This window comes from Corythoichthys intestinalis, chromosome 4 (assembly GCF_030265065.1).
Source record: "Corythoichthys intestinalis isolate RoL2023-P3 chromosome 4, ASM3026506v1, whole genome shotgun sequence".
Lineage (NCBI taxonomy): Eukaryota > Metazoa > Chordata > Actinopteri > Syngnathiformes > Syngnathidae > Corythoichthys > Corythoichthys intestinalis.
Genome location: NC_080398.1, coordinates 39,711,572 through 39,734,739, shown reverse-complemented (window position 1 = coordinate 39,734,739; position 23,168 = coordinate 39,711,572). Strand labels below are relative to the sequence as shown.

General features: G+C 37.1%; 1 protein-coding gene across 1 annotated transcript in view; it reads left to right on the top strand.

Annotated features, from left to right (window-relative positions):
- LOC130914549 (myomesin-3-like) overlaps positions 1 to 21,815 on the top strand; it is a 193,708-nt gene extending 171,893 nt beyond the window's left edge. Inside the window, exons 26-37 of the mRNA XM_057833824.1 lie at positions 6,129 to 6,273; positions 10,385 to 10,444; positions 10,612 to 10,679; positions 14,306 to 14,416; positions 14,493 to 14,580; positions 18,786 to 18,824; positions 18,899 to 19,004; positions 20,821 to 20,984; positions 21,051 to 21,087; positions 21,171 to 21,193; positions 21,426 to 21,481; positions 21,543 to 21,815. Coding sequence (XP_057689807.1) covers positions 6,129 to 6,273; positions 10,385 to 10,444; positions 10,612 to 10,679; positions 14,306 to 14,416; positions 14,493 to 14,580; positions 18,786 to 18,824; positions 18,899 to 19,004; positions 20,821 to 20,984; positions 21,051 to 21,087; positions 21,171 to 21,193; positions 21,426 to 21,481; positions 21,543 to 21,815 — 1,170 coding nt within the window. The remainder of the gene's footprint in view (positions 1 to 6,128; positions 6,274 to 10,384; positions 10,445 to 10,611; positions 10,680 to 14,305; positions 14,417 to 14,492; positions 14,581 to 18,785; positions 18,825 to 18,898; positions 19,005 to 20,820; positions 20,985 to 21,050; positions 21,088 to 21,170; positions 21,194 to 21,425; positions 21,482 to 21,542) is intronic.
- The last annotated feature ends 1,353 nt before the right edge of the window (positions 21,816 to 23,168 follow it).

The window sequence follows — 23,168 nt, the reverse complement described above, 5'->3', positions numbered from 1 at the left end:
TACGATTAGAAATATCGTGGGAAGCAATGTGGGGAAGAAAGGTAGTAATTGATCTTTTTCTTAACACCCTATGTTATTTCCCAACGCAGAGAAGATATATCAATTGGTACCATGACGCACAGTCATGGTTGCACTTCCCATCATGCATTTGGGCAGAACCGTTAAATGGCTACAGTATCATTTACTGAAAGCTCAACAAATACACTAGATGGCAATATTTAGTCACAATATACAAAGTCACATTAATCCTTTAAGAATTACAAGTCTTTCTATCCGTGGATCCCTCTCACAGAAAGACTGTTAATAATGTCAATGCCATCTTGAGGATTTATTGTCATAATAAACAAATACAGTACTTATGTACTGTATGTTGAATGTATATATTCATCCGAGTTTTATTCATTTTTTTCTTAATGCATTGCCAAAATGTATATGATCGGGAAAAATTATCGGGAATGATTGGAATTGAATCGGGAGCAAAAAAAAAGCAATCGGATCGGGAAATATCGGGATTGGCAGATACTCAAACTAAAACGATCGGGATCGGATCGGGAGCAAAAAAACACGATCGGAACAACCCTACTTATTAGTCTTAGTCATATTTTAGTCATCTCAAAAACCGCTGGTCTACAAGGACAACACCAAGTTTTTGATAATTTACTTTAGCACGAAAACGGTACATTATTTTAAATTAGATATACCCACCTGGAAGCCACAAACTATCTGTAAAAAAAAAAAAAAGTTGCCGTGTAGTTTAAGACGACAAATGCTAATGCGAATACTATGCTAACGCTACAAGTTAAACATTTTAGTGTGTGATGATCACTCAAGGCTAAAGCTACATTGCATATTCTCTCAGACCAAGATATAAGAAAACAAAGCTTACCGTGTGTGCAAGCCTGTAGACTGGAGAGTTACACAACCTGACACTGCTACGATGCAGGCTAACTACACATAAAATGTCACACATTATGAACGTGTGACGGAAATTATTGCACAATTTCGTCTCGTTCTCCTATCATCAGACGAAAACTGAAATTAGTATCGTTATGTTTCAGTCTCCCAAAACACGTTGTAGCTCGTTATCGTCTCGTCATTGTCATCACAAAAATTGTTCGTTGAAGAAATATTTGCGCTATAGTCAACGTGGATGAAAACAACACTGATATCAGGTTCCTGTCAATGGTATTGACCGAGGGTGTAAGTTTGCATAGGGACGGTAGGGACATAACAGTACCAACTTTTCAGGATGCTAAAATTATCCCCACCAACTTTTGAGCAACCTTATTTGCATTAAATAATGAATCACTTATATCGGTAATTTAAATTGTCTTCCCATATGTTGTAAGGATAGAATAGACCCTTCCAGGATTACTTGAATTATTATCAATATGTTCAGACTTACATTTATCCCATTTCATTTGCTGAATGTGCCAGTTCATTTTTTTCCCCTCAAACGCAGGTTTTATTGGCTGATGAATTGACCCCCTACAGACACAGACCTACACTCACACAGCCCCAACAGATTAGTGTCGACAGTATGCCGCACCCTTCGAAAAGGAGGGACATTCGATTTTTTGGGGTGGTGGGGGCCAGCACAGCAAACCCAAAAACAATCCATTATAAGTAATGTAAAAAGACATCAATGATGTGGAGGTGGGGGAAACACCACTAGTTTTGCTATTAAAAGTCTGACCTGCATCAGAGTTAGCATAACATTAAACTGTGTGAACTTGCTAACCTGCAAAACTACTGTGCTCAGGCCTGCCTCCAAAAGGAACAATGAAGTCAAGCTAGCTGTCCCTCATTTGTGTCATTGTTTGCATTATGTGCATTACCGTAATTCAACACGGTGGTTCACAGTGCAAGCCCTTTATCAAAAAGATAAATAAATAATGAAAAAAATTAGGGCTGTCAAACGATTACAATTCTTAATCGAGTTAAAAATTAATTGTAATTAATCGCAATCCAAACCATTTATAAAATATGCCATATTTTTCTGTAAATTATTGTTGGAATGGAAAGATAAGATATAAGACTGATATATACATTCAACATACAGTACATAAGTACTGTATTTGTTTATTATAACAATAAATCCACAAGATGGCATGAACATTATTAACATTCTGTTAAAGTGATCCATGGATAGAAAGACTTGTAGTTCTTAAAAGATAAATGTTAGTGCAAGTTATAGAAAGTTTGTATTAAAACCCCCTCTTAATTTTTTCGTTTTATTAAAATTTGTCAAATTTTCAAACAGAAAATAAACTAGTAGCTCGCCATTGTTGATGTCAATAATTACACCATGTTCACTCATGGTACTAACCCATAAAATCAGTTGGACCCAAGCGCCAGCAGAGGGAGCCAAACAACAAAAAACAAGTAACAAGCGGACATTACACTATACAGTGGTACCTCTACATACGAATTTAATTCGTTCCAGGACCTTGTTTGTAAGTCGAAATGGTCGTATGTCGAGCAGGATTTTCCCATAGGAATACATTATAATTCCATTAATTCGTTCCAAAGCCTAAAAACATACACTAAATTCTTAATAAATACTGCTGGCACTGTTACAAATGGCAATTAAACATAGAAAAACAAATAAGTTATAAATAAATAATTCAGAATAATATAATAATAAGAAGAATAATTAATAATTATTCCTGTAAATAATGTAACGAATCGGATTCTAATATGGCGGACACTTTTTACTGTCCCTGAACGCACTGCGAAGCTGACGTCTCAGTGAAATAGGTCGGTGCGGTGGAGATAATACTTTCGTTTTCTTGAGAGCAGTCAACTGCTTAAGACAATGGGCGTTTTGTGTTGGATAAGTTCTTAAATAAATGATAAAAACGTGACGAAGCTGGCGATTTCCTTGGCAATGTTACCACAATAATAATTGTCACCTTAACTTATAAATAGTGGCGAACGGTGGTCGGAAGAGGACCATGGAGCTGTATTGTTGAGCCAGTTCAGGGAGGCGCACCCCAAGCTCATATTTTTCTATAACTTGCATCTTCATTTCAAAGGTAAGCATCACTTTTTTCCTTGTTTCTCCAACTGTGTCAACTTTTTTTGAAAACTGTGTTGATTTCTCACAAAAGAAAATCCACCGTGCGTTCGTTTGCAGTGCTGTCATGTCGTCGTATTTCGAGCATGTCGTCGGATGTAGAAACAAATGGCGAGTCAAATTTTACGTTGGATGTCGAAAAGATCGTGTGTCGAAGCGATCGTATGTCGAGGTACCACTGTACTATCATTTTAGTCTGTTTGAGCGGGGTATGTGCGTTAATTGCGTCAAATATTTTAACGTGATTAATTTAAAAAATTAATTACCGCCCGTTAGCGCGATAATTTTGACAGCCCTAAAAAAAATAAAACAGGAGCAATACAAGAATGGTTTGTTGGTGTTGTCTCTAGACTTTGTACCCACAATCTGTACATAACAAGGTCCACTTTAGGGGAACCTTGACATTAACACAAACCATTCATGAACATGAACATGAACTGACATGAAAAAAAATCTGAAATGAAATCACACATCAGAATTCCACTAGAGTCCTTTGGTTCGAGTTTTGGTGTAGTCTAGTATGCCTCAAATGTAGATCAGTCCTTGGATATCTCAGATTTCTTTCAGATTAATTTTACATACTTTAGTTTGAGTCTAGTGGTTCTCCAGTGTCCCCCAGAATTGGACCCATTTTTGGATAGCTCCCTGTTTATTTAATAAAGGGACTTGCACTTCAAAATGTTTCTTTAGTAGTTTCTTAAAACAAAGGTTTGAATTGAACGTTTTAATACCTGAGCCAATACACTTGAAAGTAAAAGTCATTACAGATTTATTCTGCATTGATCATCACAATTTATTTCAAGTCGGCAGCAATCATACAGCACAGAGAGACCCAGGCGAGGAGGCAAATTGGATCCAGGGTCACCATGTCACAAGTCAACAAAAGATTCCTGAGAAAAGACAGCGATTAGTGAAACATTCAGTCTTTTAAAGGCTCTGGTGAGGTGGGCTGTTGTCTGGAAGAAGGGTGTGTTTGGGTGTTGTTTAGGATTAATCTCTGTGTGGATTGGGCAGGAGGATTTAGGGTGTTACTGTTATCAGGGCAACGAGAATTGAGGATTTTGCCACCTCAGCGCCACCTTAGTGCTGAGTGTCAACTTTCCAGTCGCGGCTTCCTCGTTATCAGATGTTCCTTTCGGCAAGACAAGATGTCCTGCCATTTGTTCATGTTGAAATTCGCCTTCCCAGACAAGCCGCACGGTAACAGCGACAGCTGAACAAAGTGCCGCTCTGCTGATGCTGCCTCCGTGCGCGCCAACTGGGAAGGCGGAACTTCGTGCGTTCATCTCTGATATTAACCCTTTGTACTGACTCAATGTTCCAAAAGTTTGAAAAAGACTCGCTGAAAGCAGGTTGACAATTTATTCGTCGGCAGTGGTCAAAAACAAGGCAAAAACAGATGACGGAGGGACAATTCTGGATCCAAAACAAGGCTACATGTTTCCGAGCAGCAAAATCTGACTTATCTCAGTGTCCAGTGTTTTTTAAGTCCGTGGGCTGGCCAGGTGTGTCCAGGCGTTGCTTTGGGATCATCCCTCTCTGGCCGGTTTCAGGCTGTTTAGGTTCGTGCGTAGATGGGATGTGGTTGCCACAGCGACCGACGCTGGTCTTGACGTCACAAGCGCCTGCTATCAACTTTGTTATCCGGGCTGGCACTACTTGTTTTAGGACAAAGCGCGCTGGTCTTTGTCCTTGTTCGTTTGTCGGGAGGACTAATTGTGTCAAGTTGGTGCGTCAATCTTGCTCGCGGCGCACACGTTTTGGGCTTCTGTGATAAGATGGCATTGTGTATCTATTCTGTTTCTTTAAACTATGGTGTGCTATTTATTTTACATTAGGTGTGTTAGAGTAGTGCAGTCCTACAGTGAATATGAGAAATGATACTATTCCCTGATTGATTATATTACGTGCGTTCGAGTAATTCACACAGTTAGACGGTGCCTACGAGAAACGGTAGTATTTTTCCTTTTCCCCCTCATGAGCGCCGATAAGGTGATTCACTCTACTGTGTTCAAGGCCACTGAGTGGAGTCTGCCTAAACTATAGTTAAATGAATGTGGTATACTAATGCAAACAGTTATATGATGTGTGCGAGAACGGTACCTTTTCCCTTCATTCTGGACTGTCCAGAAGAGCTGATTGCGGGATTTGGTGGTGCAGACGTGGGCATATAGTTGACGTTGAGTGATAGGCAAGACAATCTTGCTTAGTTATCTGAATGACGCGCGCGTTGGGCTTCAGTGGTTATAAAGCGTCCTGTATCTGTTCAGCACTTATCTGTCCGTTGTCTTGGTGCTGCAAATTCTAATCATTTCAAGTCCAACTCTTCATAATATCAAATATATTTTGCTTGTTTTTCTTAAACTATGATATAAATGCTATTTATTTATATTGGGTGTGTTAGAGTAACACAAACAGTCAAACAATAAATATGAGTAATCGACGTACAAGGGCGTCAATGGAGTTGACTTCTATAGCTTTCACTTCCTCTCCTTGACAAGTTAATAGAGGCACATGAGTAGACTATAACGCCAAAACAAAATGTTGCATTATAATATCGTAACCTCGACCTGAACACAATCAGTCAAGTAAACATAGAGAAATCCAACAAGGCGTCACCGTTAACCTGCATATTTTAATCAACTCTCCCTCACCGGCAGCAGCTGCCACTCAGATGGTACTAGTGTCTCATTTCCATTCGGTCCATTATCTGCCCGCCATCCCGAGTTCCATCCGAGGAACGCTGATTATGCGCCGTTGCTGAATGATCACAGCTGAGGTTTGCGAATCCGAAAGCCCATTTGGCTGATTAGCGCCCTCGGGCTCGCCGTACATCACGTAGTCGCACGGCTTGCTCCAGTCCCATCAGCATCATGCCATCGCGCGTTCAACATAATGAACGTAAAAGCATGGGAAATGAGCTCAGATGATGTTTTTCCCCGCTTTTTATTGTTTGCTGCGTGAGCTGCAAAATATTTCATCATGCACTCGGGTGAATCACGTTTTGAACGACAATGCGTTCATACCTCACGTCTTCTTGTGTCTTCAGCGGCGTACGATTCGCTTTGACAAGGCAGGCGGTCTGGTGGAGGTACTGATGGATCGGATCAGCCACGATGACGAAGGCTCATACACGGCCCAGCTGCGGGACGGACGCGCCAGGAATCAATTCACGTTGGTCTTGGTGGATCAAAGTGAGTCTCGTTAAGACGATTCATTTCAACTATAAGGGGCTGGCAGTGAATGATCATGTTCCAGTGCTATTGACGGCAATAGACGTCCAATCCATTTTGACTGGGCAAATGATCGCTACCACCCTTTCCAGTCCAAATGGATTGGACGTGTATTGCCATCAATGGGAGAGAGACAATGATTTAATAGTTTTTATCTACAAAACAGGATTTTGCTATCGAATAGAATGAATACAATAGAATATAGTACTTCATACCATAGGCGGAGTTTGACTTTTGTGGCGGGTGGGGGCACAACATGTTAATGACCCTGAAATGCAGTGTCAGCAATAAAATTAACTTACAAGAATATTTATAATAAGTTGACAATAATGAATTCTAAAGCAGGCTGCTTGGGCAATACTTTTCACCAAGATCGTCATCCATTGAATATGGTAAGCCCGTCGGAGTCATGCCAATGTAGTTACCCCAGTCAAAAATTGTATCCCCTGGGCGGAGCCATATTGAGGTTGATTTGTGTCTTTATTATTCAATCCAAAAAAAAGTTGCTTCAATTTAAAAAAAAGTTGCTTCAATGAAAATATATATTTTCAACCCCCCCCCCCAAAAAAGCCGCTTCAATAAAAAAGTGTTTGAATGCAAAGATGGATTTGAAACTCAAAAAAACTAAAAAAAAAAACTAAAAAAATTTTTAAATGCATGTGAAAGCTTTTTTTTTTTTTTTTTTTTTTTTTTTTTTTTTTTTTTTGATTGAAGCAACTTTTTTGATTGAAGTAATGTTGATTTGTGTTTGGGCCACATTTTGGCTAGGACATTTTGGTCTTTATTATTCAATCAAAAAATAAGTTGCTTCAAAAAATATATATTTTCAAAAATAAAAATCACTTCAATCAAAAATAGAAAAATTTCTATCATAGAAAAAGTTTTTGAATGCGAAAAAATATTTGAGATTGAAAATTTTGCATTTGAACACTTAATTTTTCATTGAAAAAAAATATTAGGGGAGGGCAATTTATTTTTCAAATGATTTTTTTTCTAGGTTGAAATTTATTTTTTTTGATTGAAGCAATCCTCTTTGTGTTTGGGCCATTATATGGGTAGGACATTTGTGTCTAAATCATTCAATTCAAAAAATGTTGCTTCAATTTAAAAAAAAAAAAAAAAAATTCAATCTCAGAAAAAAATCATTTAAAAAATAAAATTGCCCTCCCCGAATATTTTTTTTTTTTTTTTTTTTTTTAAATTCTATGCAAGGCAAATGGTCGTCTAAGGTGTTAGTCACATGACCTGTTGGAAAAATAGTTTTGGGAGTTTTAGGAAAGTCAATTACATGCAATGACACTCTTCGGCCACCGGGGGGGCTGGCCCCCTTAAAATCTGCTTGTGCTTTATACCTTGCTGGAATTTTCTGAGATGTTGGGGGATAGAAATATCACTAACATGCACTTAATTAGCAGTAGTCTATTTTTGAAGAATTACAAACAATTATTATGTAGGCCCAAATAGGTCAGAATGAAATATACTTATTTAAATAAAGTCTTTAATGAATTACAATACCATACCATTTTAATGTAAAAAAAAAAAAAAAAAGAAAACAGGGCCTTGTTTTGCAACTCATATTGTATCGTACCGTGGGGTACCCAGAGGTTCTCGCGCCTTGTGCACGTGGGAGGAGAAAAACACCACTTACAGTGAAATAAAATTATTTTTATCTTCATCAGAAATTGTTGCGACGTGTTTCGGTCTTGAATATTTTTAAGGTCCTAAAAATGTCTTTGAAGGCATTAAATTTGACTTGTAAAAGTGTGCAAGAAGCCTGGACTAGTATTTTAATGAATTAATGACACATTTAAGTATTTACTGAAAGATGTATGTATATAATCCATTCTGTCCTATTTGGTCATGCATAAATTATAAACTGATATTTAAAGTTAAAAAATGCTAAGCTTGAGTTGTCCGATAAATGGAGAGTACTTATATAGCGCATTTATCTACATGGTTACAATGGCTAATTGTATTGTCATGGCCCACTGGATGCTTTATGATAAAGCTCACATACCAAATCCCAAGCATCCAAATTTGGAGACATCTAATGGACAATAAGCATAACTGCTGTGCTAAGCTGTGACCAGCCCTTGTACAAAGGCAGAAGGCTTCTAAATTCACTTTGAAGGCAACATGCGTATTGGCCCAAAGCCGATAATTAAAAACCGTTGGCGATATTATCCGATATCATTTTAAAATGCGTTTATCAGCCAACTCTAGTATTGGGCATGATTGTTAATAAATGTATTATTATTTTCGTTTTCCAGATTTTCATTATATGACGGAAAACACTCAGGCGACTTGAACTTCCGCTCTGAGAACCCCAATTTGGCCAAATTTCAAATTGTCCGATATGCATGTGTGAAACATCATTGGAAAGCTTAAGATCTCAATTTTCTCAGGGAAGAAAAAATTTGAACAGGGGGGCATTTTTTTTTTTTTTTTTAAAAAGGTTTTTTAAACAGCAAAACCCTATCTGGAGGTGAGAGCACGCGAGAGCAGAATTACAGACGCCACGACTTTAACGCAATATTATCGCATACTGACCTTGTTTCAATCCAAAAACTCCATGTAGCAAGTATCACCAAGTGTCAAGGCACAGCTGTGAATGGCCACAGCTGGATTTTGGGGGGATTTTATGGGTGAAACATGGTAATATAACAAGGGTCGCGATGCAGAAATCGCAGACATCAAGGAGTGGTCGAGATTTTCTTTTTCACATATTTACCTATTTAAACATTTTTTTCCAATTTTTCTTTGTTTTGATCGATTAGTTAGCATTAAACATACCGGAAAAAATGAGACAGAAACAAAAAAAATACAATTAAGCGATAGTTATGAGGTAAATATCCGTGACTTTTTTACAGACATCATTTTTTTCTATGTGACGTAATTTGTTTAAAAGTTTAAAATATGCGAGTGAATAATTTTTTAGAGTCGTTTTTGTTTTTTTTAAACAAAATGTTAGACATCGATTAATGATTTTTTCATATAATTAATTACCTTCATTTTATGGCTGGACTGAAACAAGCAGTTGCGCGACGTCTGTAAACTGGGGTTTTCATGGAAAAACGGGCAAATTAAAAATAGTTCAGGGGCTTAATGCGCAATGAATCTGCTATGGCAGCATATAGACATATTGTTCTATCAAACACAACAGTTGTTTTGGCTTAAAATACAGCAGTTTCTTTTACAGAGGAGTGCATGAGCAGAAACTGCTTTTTCGGTCTTGTCTGTGTTTTCAGCCATATTTATTTTTAAAAAATAATCATCATAAATGGTTGTCAAATTGAGAAATTGGGGAAAGCGATTCCTAAAAATATTGTTTTTGCTTGATTTTTTTATTAATGAATATTTTCTATTATCTGTAGTTTTTATAGTGAGTTTATTTTATTATGGGGTTTAGATCAGGGGATTGCTATTTATCATAGATTTTGAGTTCAAATTTTTATCGATAATTTATCAATTTTATCATTTAATGTACAAAGTATTGTTATAATTGCCTTATTAAGTTTATAGTTAATTATTAAACATTTTTATTGTGTTTATCAACTGTTCTTTGTAAAGTCCTTTTGTATCTGTTGATGATTGTGGAACTATAGAAATAAAACTGACGTTTTACATTTTTTTGAAATGCCTTACTCTAATAACACCAAATCTGCTTTTAAAATTAACAGTTATAATATATACAACCAGTTATATAGTAAAAAATATATACAAATATTAATAATCATGACCTGAATGAACACTTAAGACAAAGACTATTTCTATTTGAGTCCAAATTAAAAACTAAAATGGAAGAAAAATCATTAAAATTGACCCTTTTAATACAACAACGATTAACAATATAATTAAGTGTATAAATAGTAATAATTATCGAGTAAAATGAAAGCCCTTAGACCTGGCAACATCTCACACTTAACAGTTAACCACAAAAACGTAATTCCAAACAATGAGGAAACTAACCAACAAACAGACTCTGTAACCCTGCGCTTTTATCATTTACAGTATTTTGACTATAATTAGTTCGTGTTGGTGAACCTGATTAACCAAAAACTATCTCCTGCAGAATTCCGCGAACTTCTGGCCCTGGCAAACGCCAAGCGACGTGACCACGAGAGAAAGAGCGGTGAGTCTCCGATAGCGCCCTCCCGTTCACGTTTGCATCGAAACACGGCCGCCTCATTACGATAACAAATGGCAGCCGGTGACCTTTAAGAGACACGGATGAACGCTGAATTCTGCATACATCACGGTGACATTGTCATCGTTTGCGTCTCCCCCTTCCTCCCCCAGGGCCATACTTCGAGGAGTTCTTGTCGTGGAACGTTAACGAGGAATGCCAAGTGATCATAAAGTGCAAGGTACTTAATTGCGGCAATGAAAATGATGGTGCTGTTTTCGTCTATCGTGACGGTCATTAGTGCAAACGATAAAAGCGGAACTTTTATAGAAATCTCTAAAAGCGGTCACCCATAAATGCTCTTGATATATAATTATTTTGTGGCTGCGGATTTTTTCCCCATAATGATAACAACCTAGGCATGCACAAATGCATATTTATGTACACTTCAGTACTGGCAAACGTGACCTATTTGCTCAAAACCCACCTATACAGTACCTTGTTTTTGTGGTTAAGCCAAAGCAAAAACAGTGTTGTTTGGGCGCTATCTGGTGGTACCTAAATTCTAAAGTGAGTTGAGGAACTCCGTTCCACAAGGAAAAGATTAACTACTCCTGCTTTCATACTTATGTTTCCCAGTTCAACTGAGGCTCTTTTTAATATATAAATTTCTAAATTGTAAAAATAAATAAATAACAACAAAACAAGTGAAAAATGTTCACATGATAGTTATTTTTACAAGATAACTATAACGTTTTCACATGATAATCATGTTTACATGATAGTTTTCACTTTTTTATATGATAACTGTCATGTTTTGACATGAAAATTATGTTTTTACTAGGGCTGTCAAACGATTAAAATTTTTAATCGAGTTAATTACAGCTTGAAAATTAATTAATCGTAATTAATCGCAATCGATCGCAATTCAAACCATCTATAAAATATGCCATATTTTTCTGTAAATTATTGTTGGAATGGAAAGATAAGACACAAGACGGATATATACATTCAACATTCGGTACATAAGTACTGTATTTGTTTATTATAACAATAAATCAACAAGATAGCATTACCATTATTAACATTCTGTTAAAGCGACCCATGGATAGAAAGACTTATAGTTCTTAAAAGAAAAATGTTAGTATAAGTTAGAGAAATTTTATATTAAAACCCCTCTTAATGTTTTCGTTTTAATAAAATTTGTCAAATTTTCAATCAAAAAATAAACTATTAGTCTGCCATTGTTGATGTCAATAATTACTTACACAGTGCTCATGGATGCTGAAGCCTATAAAATCAGTCGCTCCCAAGCGCCAGCAGAGGGCGGCAAAACTCCATAAAACACAACAAGTGAGCGTTTCACTGTGTACTGTCATTAAATCTCTCTGAGCGGGGCATCTGCGTTAATTGCGTCAAATAATTTAACGTTATTAATTTTAAAAAATTAATTAACGCCCCTTAACGAGATAATTTTGACAGCCCTAGTTTTTACATGATAGCTATGTTTTGTTAATTCTTTTTAGATAATTACTACATTTATACATGACAGTTTTCACGTTTTTCGATTAGTTGTTTTCAATTGATAATTATCATGTTTTTACATAACTATCAAGTGTTTTACATGAGTTATCACGTTTTTAAATGAGTTCCTTCATTTTTACATGATGATTATCATACATTTACATGATCGTTTTCTCATTTTTACATTATATTTATATTTATACATGATAATTATCACATTTTCACATGATAGTTATTTTTACAAGATATTTTGGTTTTACATGATAACTATCAAGTTTTGGCATGATAATTATCATGTTTTTAAATAATTATCAATATGTTTTCATTGTTTTCTCATATTACACAATTATCACGTTTTTACATGACAATTATGATGGTTTTACATAATTATTATTATTATTATTATTATTTACATGATAGTCTTCTCATTTTTACATGATAATTATTAATTATTATAATTATTACAATTTGATAATCAGGTTTGCATGATAGTTTTCACGTTTTTACATAACTATCACTTTTTGACATGATAATTATCATGTTTTTGCTTAATAGTTGTTTTACATGATGATTATCATGTTTTTGCGTGATGTTTTACATGATGATTATCTGATTTTCCATGATAATTATGACGTTTTTACATGAAAGTATTGACGTTTTCACATAGTAGTTTTAAAGTTTTGATAATTATCACGTTTTCACATGAGTTAATTTTACAACTATTACGTTTTGACATAATTATCAGGTTTATATATCACGTTTTGACATAATTATCATGTTTTACATGTTTGTTTTACATAATGATAATCAGATTATTATGATAATTATCATGTTTTACATGATAGTTTTCTCATTTTTACAAGATAAACATAGTTTTTACATGACAATTATCACATGTTTACATGAGTTTTCATGTTTTTCATTTTGACATAATTATCATATTTTAACATGATAATTATGTTTTATATTATTATCTGATTTTTACATGATAATTACCATGTTTTTACATGATATTTTTCACATTTTTACATGACAGTTATCACATTTTTAAGTGATAATTATCTTGTTTTTACATAATTATGAACATTTTTACATGAGTTTTCTCATTATTGCGTGATAATTATCACATTTTTACATCACAGATATCATGGTTTTACATACTTATCAACATTTTTACATGATAGTTTTCCTCATCGTATATGATAATTATCATGTTTTTACACAGTAATTAATGTTTTTACATTACATCAGATTTTTACACACTGATCATATTTTAACACGGTATTTATCACATTTTTACATGAAAGTTATCACCTTTTCACATAATTATCATGTTTTTACTAGGGCTGTCAAATGATTAAAAATTTTAATCAAGTTAATTACAGCTTTAAAATTAATTAATCGTAATTAATTGCAATTCAAACCATCTATAAAAAATGCCATTTTTTTCTGTAAATTATTGTTGGAACGGAAAGATAAGACACAAGACAGATATATACATTCAACATACGGTACATAAGTACTGTATTTGTTTATTATAACAATAAATCAACAAGATGGCATTAACATTATTACCATTCTTTTCAAGCGATCCATGGATAGAAAGACTTGTAGTTCTTAGAAGATAAATGTTAGTACAAGTTACAGAAATTTTGTATTAAAACCCCTCTTAATTTTTTTGTTTTATTAAAATGTGTAAAATTTTCAATCAAAAAATAAACTAGTACCTCGCCATTGTTGATGTCAATAATTACACCATGCTCACTCATGGTACTAACCCATAAAATCAGTTGGACCCAAACGCCAGCAGAGGGCGCCAAACACCAAAAAACAAGTAACAAGCGAACATTACACTGTACTGTCATTTTAGTCTGTTTGAGCGGGGCATGTGCGTTAATTGCATCAAATATTTGAACATGATTAATTTAAAAAATTATTTACCGCCCGTTAACGCGATAATTTTGACAGCCCTAGTTTTTACATGATTTCTCATTTTTACATGATAGGTATCATGTTTTTACATCATCATCATGAGGTCATGTAAAAACATGATGACTATCATGTAAAACAGTGATACCGGACTTTAAAAAATTATATATGCAGTATATATTTTTTTCAGTGGCAGCAATATGCTTCCGTATAATTTAACTGGCCCGTTTGTTTTTAAGTTTTCAAATCTAAAAAACAAAACACACAAAATGACTCCTTGTAAATGATCGCGTAGCAATGACGGCGATAAAGATCGCTGCCAACCTCTCCCAGTTCAAGTGACTGGACATCAATGGCAGCCAGTCATTTCAGTATACAACATTTTAATTCTTGAATACGTCTGTGCATCAACAGGTGACAAACACAAACAAAGACTCCACTCTCAAGTGGTTCAAGGACGGCACAGCAGTGACACAGGCTGATTATGACTCCGCCTCTGGATCCAGCGCACTCACCATCCCACAGGTAATCAAACACTAAATCAATGTGCGCCAGTTTTGAATGTATAATTAGATGAATTGTGTGTTACGTGTCCCCGTAGATTGAAAAAAAGCAGGCGGGCTCGTACAAAGCAGTGGTGTCAGACGCCAGAGGAGAGGACGTCAGCACCTTGGCGTTGCGAGATGAAGGTGACCAGCTCATTTGTTTAATGGGCTTTTTACACCATGGTATTTAAGCAGGATTCAACATACCAACACTGGCCAAATTTGAGCATTTTTGTAAATGAATGAGGAAAGGCCTGATTGACAAGCATACCCTGAGCGGTTATTCTTTGGGGTCTTTGTGGAGTGATTTGTTTTTCTCCCCGATCTCCTTGGAAAACCGATCAGTCAGTTAAAGGCATTAAATATTTCCAATTTTGGGTACTGTACAGGGGCGGAAGTTAGGTGGGGTGCGATCACACACAGGCCGGGGTCACTAATGGGCCCAGTTTGCTGGTGTAAAATGGGCGTGGTTGTGAATGCTCATCTTTCAGTGCCATTGATTGGCGATAAGACGATTGGCAGCGAATGAATGAATGTCTACCACTGAAAATGGCAGCCAATGAATTGCACACTCCCGCTCATTAGTTTTCAGTGGTAGAATGTAACGCAGTAAAAGCACTTTGTTACTGTACTTAAGTACATTTTTGTGGTTATGTTCTTTACTTGAGTAGAAACATGAAATTTTTTCTTTTACTTCACTACATTTTACAGCACGTATCTGTACTTTTTTTTCTAAATACCCTGAGAAATGGGTAGACTTAAGCCTGAGTTACAGTGCCTTGCAAAAGTATTTGGCCCCCTTGAATCTTGCAACCTTTCGCCACATTTCAGGCTTCAAACATAAAGATATGAAATTGAATTTTTTTGTCAAGAATCAACAATAAGTGGGACACAATCGTGAAGTGGAACAACATTTATTGGATAATTTAAACTTTTTTAACAAATAAAAAACTGAAAAGTGGGGCGTGCAATATTATTCGGCCCCTTTACTTTCACTGCAGCAAACTCACTCCAGAAGTTCAGTGAGGATCTCTGAGTGATCCAATGTTGTCCTAAATGACCGATGATGATAAATAGAATCCACCTGTGTGTAATCAAGTCTCCGTATAAATGCACCTGCTCTGTGATAGTCTCAGGGTTCTGTTTAAAGTGCAGAGAGCATTATGAAAACCAAGGAACACACCAGGCAGGTCCGAGATACTGTTGTGGAGAAGTTTAAAGCCGGATTTGGATACAAAAATATTTCCCAAGCTTTAAACATCTCAAGGAGCACTGTGCAAGCCATCATATTGAAATGGAAGGAGCATCAGACCACTGCAAATCTACCAAGACCCGGCCGTTCTTCCAAACTTTCTTCTCAAACAAGGAGAAAACTGATCAGAGATGCAGCCAAGAGGCCCATGATCACTCTGGATGAACTGCAGAGATCTACAGCTGAGGTGGGAGAGTCTGTCCATAGGACAACAATCAGTCGTACACTGCACAAATCTGGCCTTTATGGAAGAGTGGCAAGAAGAAAGCCATTTCTCAAAGATATCCATAAAAAGTCTCGTTTAAAGTTTGCCACAAGCCACCTGGGAGACACACCAAACATGTGGAAGAAGGTGCTCTGGTCAGATGAAACCAAAATTGAACTTTTTGGCCACAATGCAAAACGATATGTTTGGCGTAAAAGCAACACAGCTCATCACCCTGAACACACCATCCCCACTGTCAAACATGGTGGTGGCAGCATCATGGTTTGGGCCTGCTTTTCTTCAGCAGGGACAGGGAAGATGGTTAAAATTGACGGGAAGATGAATGCAGCCAAATACAGGAACATTCTGGAAGAAAACCTGTTTGTATCTGCACAAGACCTGAGACTGGGACGGAGATTTATCTTCCAACAGGACAATGATCCAAAACATAAAGCCAAATCTACAATGGAATGGTTCAAAAATAAACATATCCAGGTGTTAGAATGGCCAAGTCAAAGTCCAGACCTGAATCCAATCGAGAATCTGTGGAAAGAGCTGAAGACTGCTGTTCACAAACACTCTCCGTCCAACCTCACTGAGCTCGAGTTGTTTTGCAAGGAAGAATGGGCAAGAATGTCAGTCTCTCTATGTGCAAACCTGATGGAAACATACCCCAAGCGACTTGTAGCTATAATTGGAGCAAAAGGTGGCGCTACAAAGTATTAACGCAAGGGGGCCGAATAATATTGCACGCCCCACTTTTCAGTTTTTTATTTGTTAAAAAAGTTTCAATTATCCAATAAATTTTGTTCCACTTCACGATTGTGTCCCATTTGTTGTTGATTCTTGACAAAAAATTAAAATTTTATATCTTTATGTTTGAAGCCTGAAATGTGGTGAAAGGTTGCAAGGTTCAAGGGGGCCGAATACTTTTGCAAGGCACTGTATATGGACGTCAAATATTTCATGAGTTTAAAGGGAACCTCAGACTTAGACTTGTAGGCGCTAATAGGCCACAATTGTTCTCTTTTACTAAAATATGTTATTAGAAAGACATAAAATATTGCCATTGATCCATAATATTTAGTACATGTTTTGACCCACAGACGGTACCATGTTTTATGCGCGCAATGGACGCTCGGGTTGATGACGTAGTTGGCCTGCACTGGGAGAATAGCTGTGCTAGCTAGCAAGCGAAGCTAGTATGACGACTGGCATTATTATGTCCCATTCTGCTGCTGGTCGGTTGTTTTGTTACAGAAATGTGGGATGAGTTCCCGACGTCGAACCTACATCCAATTCCAGCTCATCAGCAGTGTCTTTAAACCGATCCTAGGCGGCTTCCCGAGATACTGACTTGCAGCCATTTGACAGATTGTCTTTTTGAACCCTTCGTTGCTTGCCTTGGTTTTTGTGACGTAATTTGTTTAAAAGTTTAAAATATGCGAGTAAATAATTTTTTTAAGTCGTTAGTCTTTTTTAACGAAATATTAGACTTCAATTAATGATTCTAAGCTAAAAATGACAGACATTTTGAATAATAAATATAATTCTTTTCATGGCTGGGTTGAAACAAAAGCGGTTGCGCGACGTCTGTAAACGGGGGTTTCCAGGGTAAAACGGACAAATTAAAATTAGTTCCGGGGGCGTAATGCGCCATGAATCTGCTATGGCAACATATAGACATATTGTTCTATCAGACACAACAGTTGTTCTGGCTGAAAATACAGCAGCTTATTTTAAAGAGGGGTGCAAGAGCAGAAACTGCTTTTTCAGTCTTGTCTGTGTTTTCCACCATCAGGAAATTCAAGCTGGTATTGGTGCAACACTAGTTAAAATTAGGGCTGTCAAACGATTAAAATTTTTAATCGAGTTAATTACAGCTTAAAAATTAATTGTAATTAATCGCCATTCAAACCATCTATAAAATATGCCATATTTTTCTGTAGATTATTGTTGGAATGGAAAGATAAGACACAAGACCTACATTCAACATACGGTACATAAGTACTGTATTTGTTTATTATACCAATAAATCAACAAGATGGCATTAACATTATTAACATTCTCTTAAAGCGATCCATGGATAGAAAGACTTGTAGTTCTTAAAAGATAAATGTTAGTACAAGTTATAGAAATTTTATATTAAAACCCCTCTTAATGTTTTCGTTTTGATAAAATTTGTAAAATTTTCAATCAAAAAATAAACTAGTAGCTCGCCATTGTTGATGTCAATAATTACACCATGCTCACTTATTGTGCTTAAACCCATAAAATCATTAGGATCCAAGCGCCAGCAGAGGGCGCCAAACACCCAAAAACAAAAAAACAAGTAACAAGCGGACATTACACTGCTGTCATTTTAATCTGTTTGAGCGGGGCATTTGCGTTAATTGCGTCAAATATTTTTACATGATTAATTTTTTTAAAAAATAACGCCCGTTAACGCAATAATTTTGACAGCCCTAGTTAAAATTCTGTTTTTTTTTTGTTTTGTTTTTTGTTTTTTTTAATAAAGCGTAATGTAAAATGTAATCTTATCCTATTTTATTGACCGAACGCCCTTGAATCAAAATAGAATCATGGTAAATTTTGTAATATCTGAAAAATGTGCAATATCACTTTTATTTTTTGTCTTGTCCTGTGAGCATATTGTCATTTTAACAATTGGTTAAGATTTTGATTCGGTGTATGGTTAAGTTCAAAATACACAGGACGTCTATTGTCGTCAATGGCACTGAAACATGGTCATTCGCTGCCAATCCTCTCACTTAGATTGACTGTATTTCTTTATAACGTCGCCAGCGAGTGACCTGGCGCACTCATTACAGCTCATTCGGTCGTAAATGTCAGCCGCCGCTTATTATTATCAGTTTTTATGTTTCTTCTCAGAGTACGACAAGCTCCTCCAGCAGCTGAGCAGACAATGCGGTGAGCGAGCCACGCACTTGAAGCCCGCATCAATGTGCTGTATCGACTTGGCATCCATCTTTCCATCTCTCCAGGATTGTCAGCAGGTCCGCTGAGGGTTCAGAGCACGGCAGAAGGTTTCAGGCTCTACTGCTGCCTCACGTATTATATCAGCTACTTGAAGACCACCTGGAGCTTTAAGTAAGCCATGAAAATCAGAAGGGAGAATTTATTCCAATGTTGCTTTAAGTAGTGCCCTGTATTGATAAAAAATATATATATATACAATAATGAAAATTCTGCAATTTAGATAGATTTATTGTGCATTTGTAGTTCAATTGAACTAAACAGACCAAAAAAAAAAACTTAATATTAAAACCTAAATATTAGGCATTTTTATAGCAAGCCTGTAGCACCACCTGCTGGACATAAAGATAATACAACTATTGTTATTTACTTTTTTAGGGCCACTGATGATGATGTGAATCTTTTCATCTTTCTGCTGTGATTTAAATGAATTTATCCCTAGTTTAACACTAGCCAACCCTCCCATTTCAAACGAATTGGACGCCTCGCGTCGTCAGTGGCAGCCAATGAGTTATGATATAAACATGGAGATTTAGGATTTACGTGTTGATGGTTTTGTAATAAGTTGCCTATTTGTCCATTGGTGGAACAAATGTGAACAGGCCCCGGGTACGATGACTATAAACTAGAGATATGTCGAGATATATCGGGATGCCGATCGATCGGATCCGATCATGTCATTTTCAAAGTATCGGAATCGGCAAAAAAATATCGGACATGCCTTCTTTTATTTATTTATTTATTTTTTTTTTTAATTAAATCGTTTTCTAATTGTATTTAACGTTACAGACATAATATCTTACACTCATCCAGAGTCTTTAGTGTAGGCTTAAGGTAGGGTTATCAAATTTATCCCGTTAACGGCGATAATTAATTTTTTAAAAAGTTTATCACGTTAAAATATTTAACGCAATCAACACATGCGCTGCACGACCCACTCACGCATTGTCGCATTCAATCTGTAATGGCGCCGTTTTACCTATATACAGAGCTAAAAGGCAACGTAAAATGAGTAGAGTGAATTTTGGCAGCCTGTGGAGCCTTTTTTTAATTGGCTAAAGCCTTACAATCCCTCTAACTACGATTAGAAATATCGTGGGAATCAATGTGGAGAAGAAAGGTAGTAATTGATCTTTTTCTTAACACCCTATATTATTTCCCAACGCAGAGAAGATATATCAATTGGTACCACTACGCACAGTCATGGGTGCACTTCCCATCATGCATTTGGGCACAACAGTTAAATGGCTACAGTGTCATTTATTGAAAGCTCAACAAATACACTAGATGGCAATATTTAGTCACAATATACAAAGTCACATTTGTCCTTTAAGAATTACAAGTCTTTCTATCCGTGGATCGCTCTCACAGAAAGAATGTTAATAATGTAAATGTAATCTTGAGGATTTATTGTCATAATAAACAAATACAGTACTTATGTACTGTATGTTGAATGTATATATTCGTCCGAGTTTTATTCATTTTTTTCTTAATGCATTGCCAAAATGTATATGATCGGGAAAAATTATCGGGAATGATTGGAATTGAATCGGGAGGGGAAAAAAAGCAATTGGATCGGGAAATATCGGGATCGGCAGATACTCAAACTAAAACGATCTGGATCGGATCGGGAGCAAAAAAACGTGATCGGAACAACCCTTCTATAAACATATATCTTTGAGGCAATGAAAGGTTTTAAAAAACAAAATAAAAACAAAAATACTGAGTACTCGCCGCTTCTAACCGATGTGCGCATGCGTGCGTGCGGATACTTGCGCAAGCACGCTGAGCACTGTGTAGGACGTTTTGCCGAGTAGTAAGGTATGTCCAAGCACCGGATTAAAAACACTGCCAGAGACCTAGGTGCCACCTAGCACCTAGCTAGGTGCCCTAGCACCCCCTAAGCTCCGCCCCTGTGATTTTCCCACAGGGGGAAACAGATGGAACCACAGTCCCGGGTCAGGATGGGAAGCAACGTCCACACGGTTTGGATGGACATTTTCAACCTGACAGAGAACGACAAAGGCAAATACACCTTGGATATGTTTGACGGTGTCGAGACGCATACGCGTCACCTGGACCTGGCGGGACAAGGTGGGGGTGCATGCGAGATTTGTCATGTATGTAACGTTACTGCAATAATCTATTTTTTACTCATAGCATTTGCAGATGCTTTGACGGAGCATCAGAGGCTGAAGTAAGATGTGTTTGCTTTTGTTTTAAATTATGCAGCATGTTTTGCCGGGATGCTAATTTGACATCTTCTTTTCATCCTTTCAGGCAAGAAGCCGTCATTGAGAAAAGTGGGTTGCAAAGATATTTATTTGACATTGGGTTCATAAGACTGTCAGCAAACGATGTCACTAACTCGACTTATGTCCAGTTCGCATCTCTTTCATCCAATGACAGTGTCATATCATAATTATGACGGACTTATGACAGTCTTTTCAACCCACTGTCAAATAAAGTGTTAACAAGATGTCTTCAAGAAGAATATTTAAGAGCATGTGTCATCTGGGACTGAATTTGTTTCAGATCGGGCCAAAGTGACTAAAGGTCTTCCAGATGTTGTGGCTATCATGGAGGGAAAGGTAAGATATAAAATGACACGGTGATTAAATGTTGAAAACTACACAACGTTCCCCTCCACAGTCTCTGTGCCTGACGTGCTTCATCGAGGGCGACCCGGTCCCGGATGTCTTCTGGCTGCGCAATGAGCGCGAGATCGCCGGCGAGGACCAGTACTTTATCACCAGGGAGCCAGGCTGCAGCACCATCACCATCAGCGACGTCCGCACAGAAAACTCTGGCAAATTCACCGTGCTGGTCCGCAACCGCTGCGGCTCCGAGTCGGTGGACGTGACCGTGAGCGTGTACAGGCGAGACGAGGCGCCGCCGGCAAATGTTGTGGAGATGGGATTGTGAATGGAAGCGGGAACACACAAAAAAATGAATTTTATAGGTGAAATAATCAAATTTATATTGATGTTTTAAAAGTCATATACAGTGCCTTGCAAAAGTATTCGGCCCCCTTGAACCTTGCAACCTTTCGCCACATTTCAGGCTTCAAACATAAAGATATAAAATTTTAATTTTTTGTCAAGAATCAACAAGTGGGACACAATCGTGAAGTGGAACAAAATTTATTGGATAATTGAAACTTTTTTAACAAATAAAAAACTGAAAAGTGGGGCGTGCAATATTATTCGGCCCCCTTGCGTTAATACTTTGTAGCGCCACCTTTTGCTCCAATTACAGCTGCAAGTCGCTTGGGGTATGTTTCTATCAGTTTTGCACATCGAGAGACTGACATTCTTGCCCATTCTTCCTTGCAAAACAGCTCGAGCTCAGTGAGGTTGGATGGAGAGTGTTTGTGAACAGCAGTCTTCAGCTCTTTCCACAGATTCTCGATTGGATTCAGGTCTGGACTGTGACTTGGCCATTCTAACACCTGGATACGTTTATTTTTGAACCATTCCATTGTAGATTTGGCTTTATGTTTTGGATCATTGTCCTGTTGGAAGATAAATCTCCGTCCCAGTCTCAGGTCTTGTGCAGATACCAACAGGTTTTCTTCCAGAATGTTCCTGTATTTGGCTGCATCCATCTTCCCGTCAATTTTAACCATCTTCCCTGTCCCTGCTGAAGAAAAGCAGGCCCAAACCATGATGCTGCCACCACCATGTTTGACAGTGGGGATGGTGTGTTCGGTGATGAGCTGTGTTGCTTTTACGCCAAACATATCGTTTTGCATTGTGGCCAAAAAGTTCAATTTTGGTTTCATCTGACCAGAGCACCTTCTTCCACATGTTTGGTGTTGTCTCCCAGGTGGCTTGTGGCAAACTTTATACGAGACTTTTTATGGATATCTTTGAGAAATTGTTTTCTTCTTGCCACTCTTCCATAAAGGCCAGATTTGTGCTGTGTACTACTGATTGTTGTCCTATGGACAGACTCTCCCACCTCAGCTGTAGATCTCTGCAGTTCATCCAGAGTGATCATGGGCCTGAGACCCTGAGACTATCACAGAGCAGGTGCATTTATACGGAGACTTGATTACACACAGGTGGATTCTATTTATCATCATCGGTCATTTAGGACAACATCGGATCATTCAGAGATCCTCACTGAACTTCTGGAGTGAGTTTGCTGCACTGAAAGTAAAGGGGCCGAATAATATTGCACGCCCCACTTTTCAGTTTTTTATTTGTTAAATAAGTTTAAATTATCCAATAAATGTTGTTCCACTTCACGATTGTGTCCCACTTGTTGTTGATT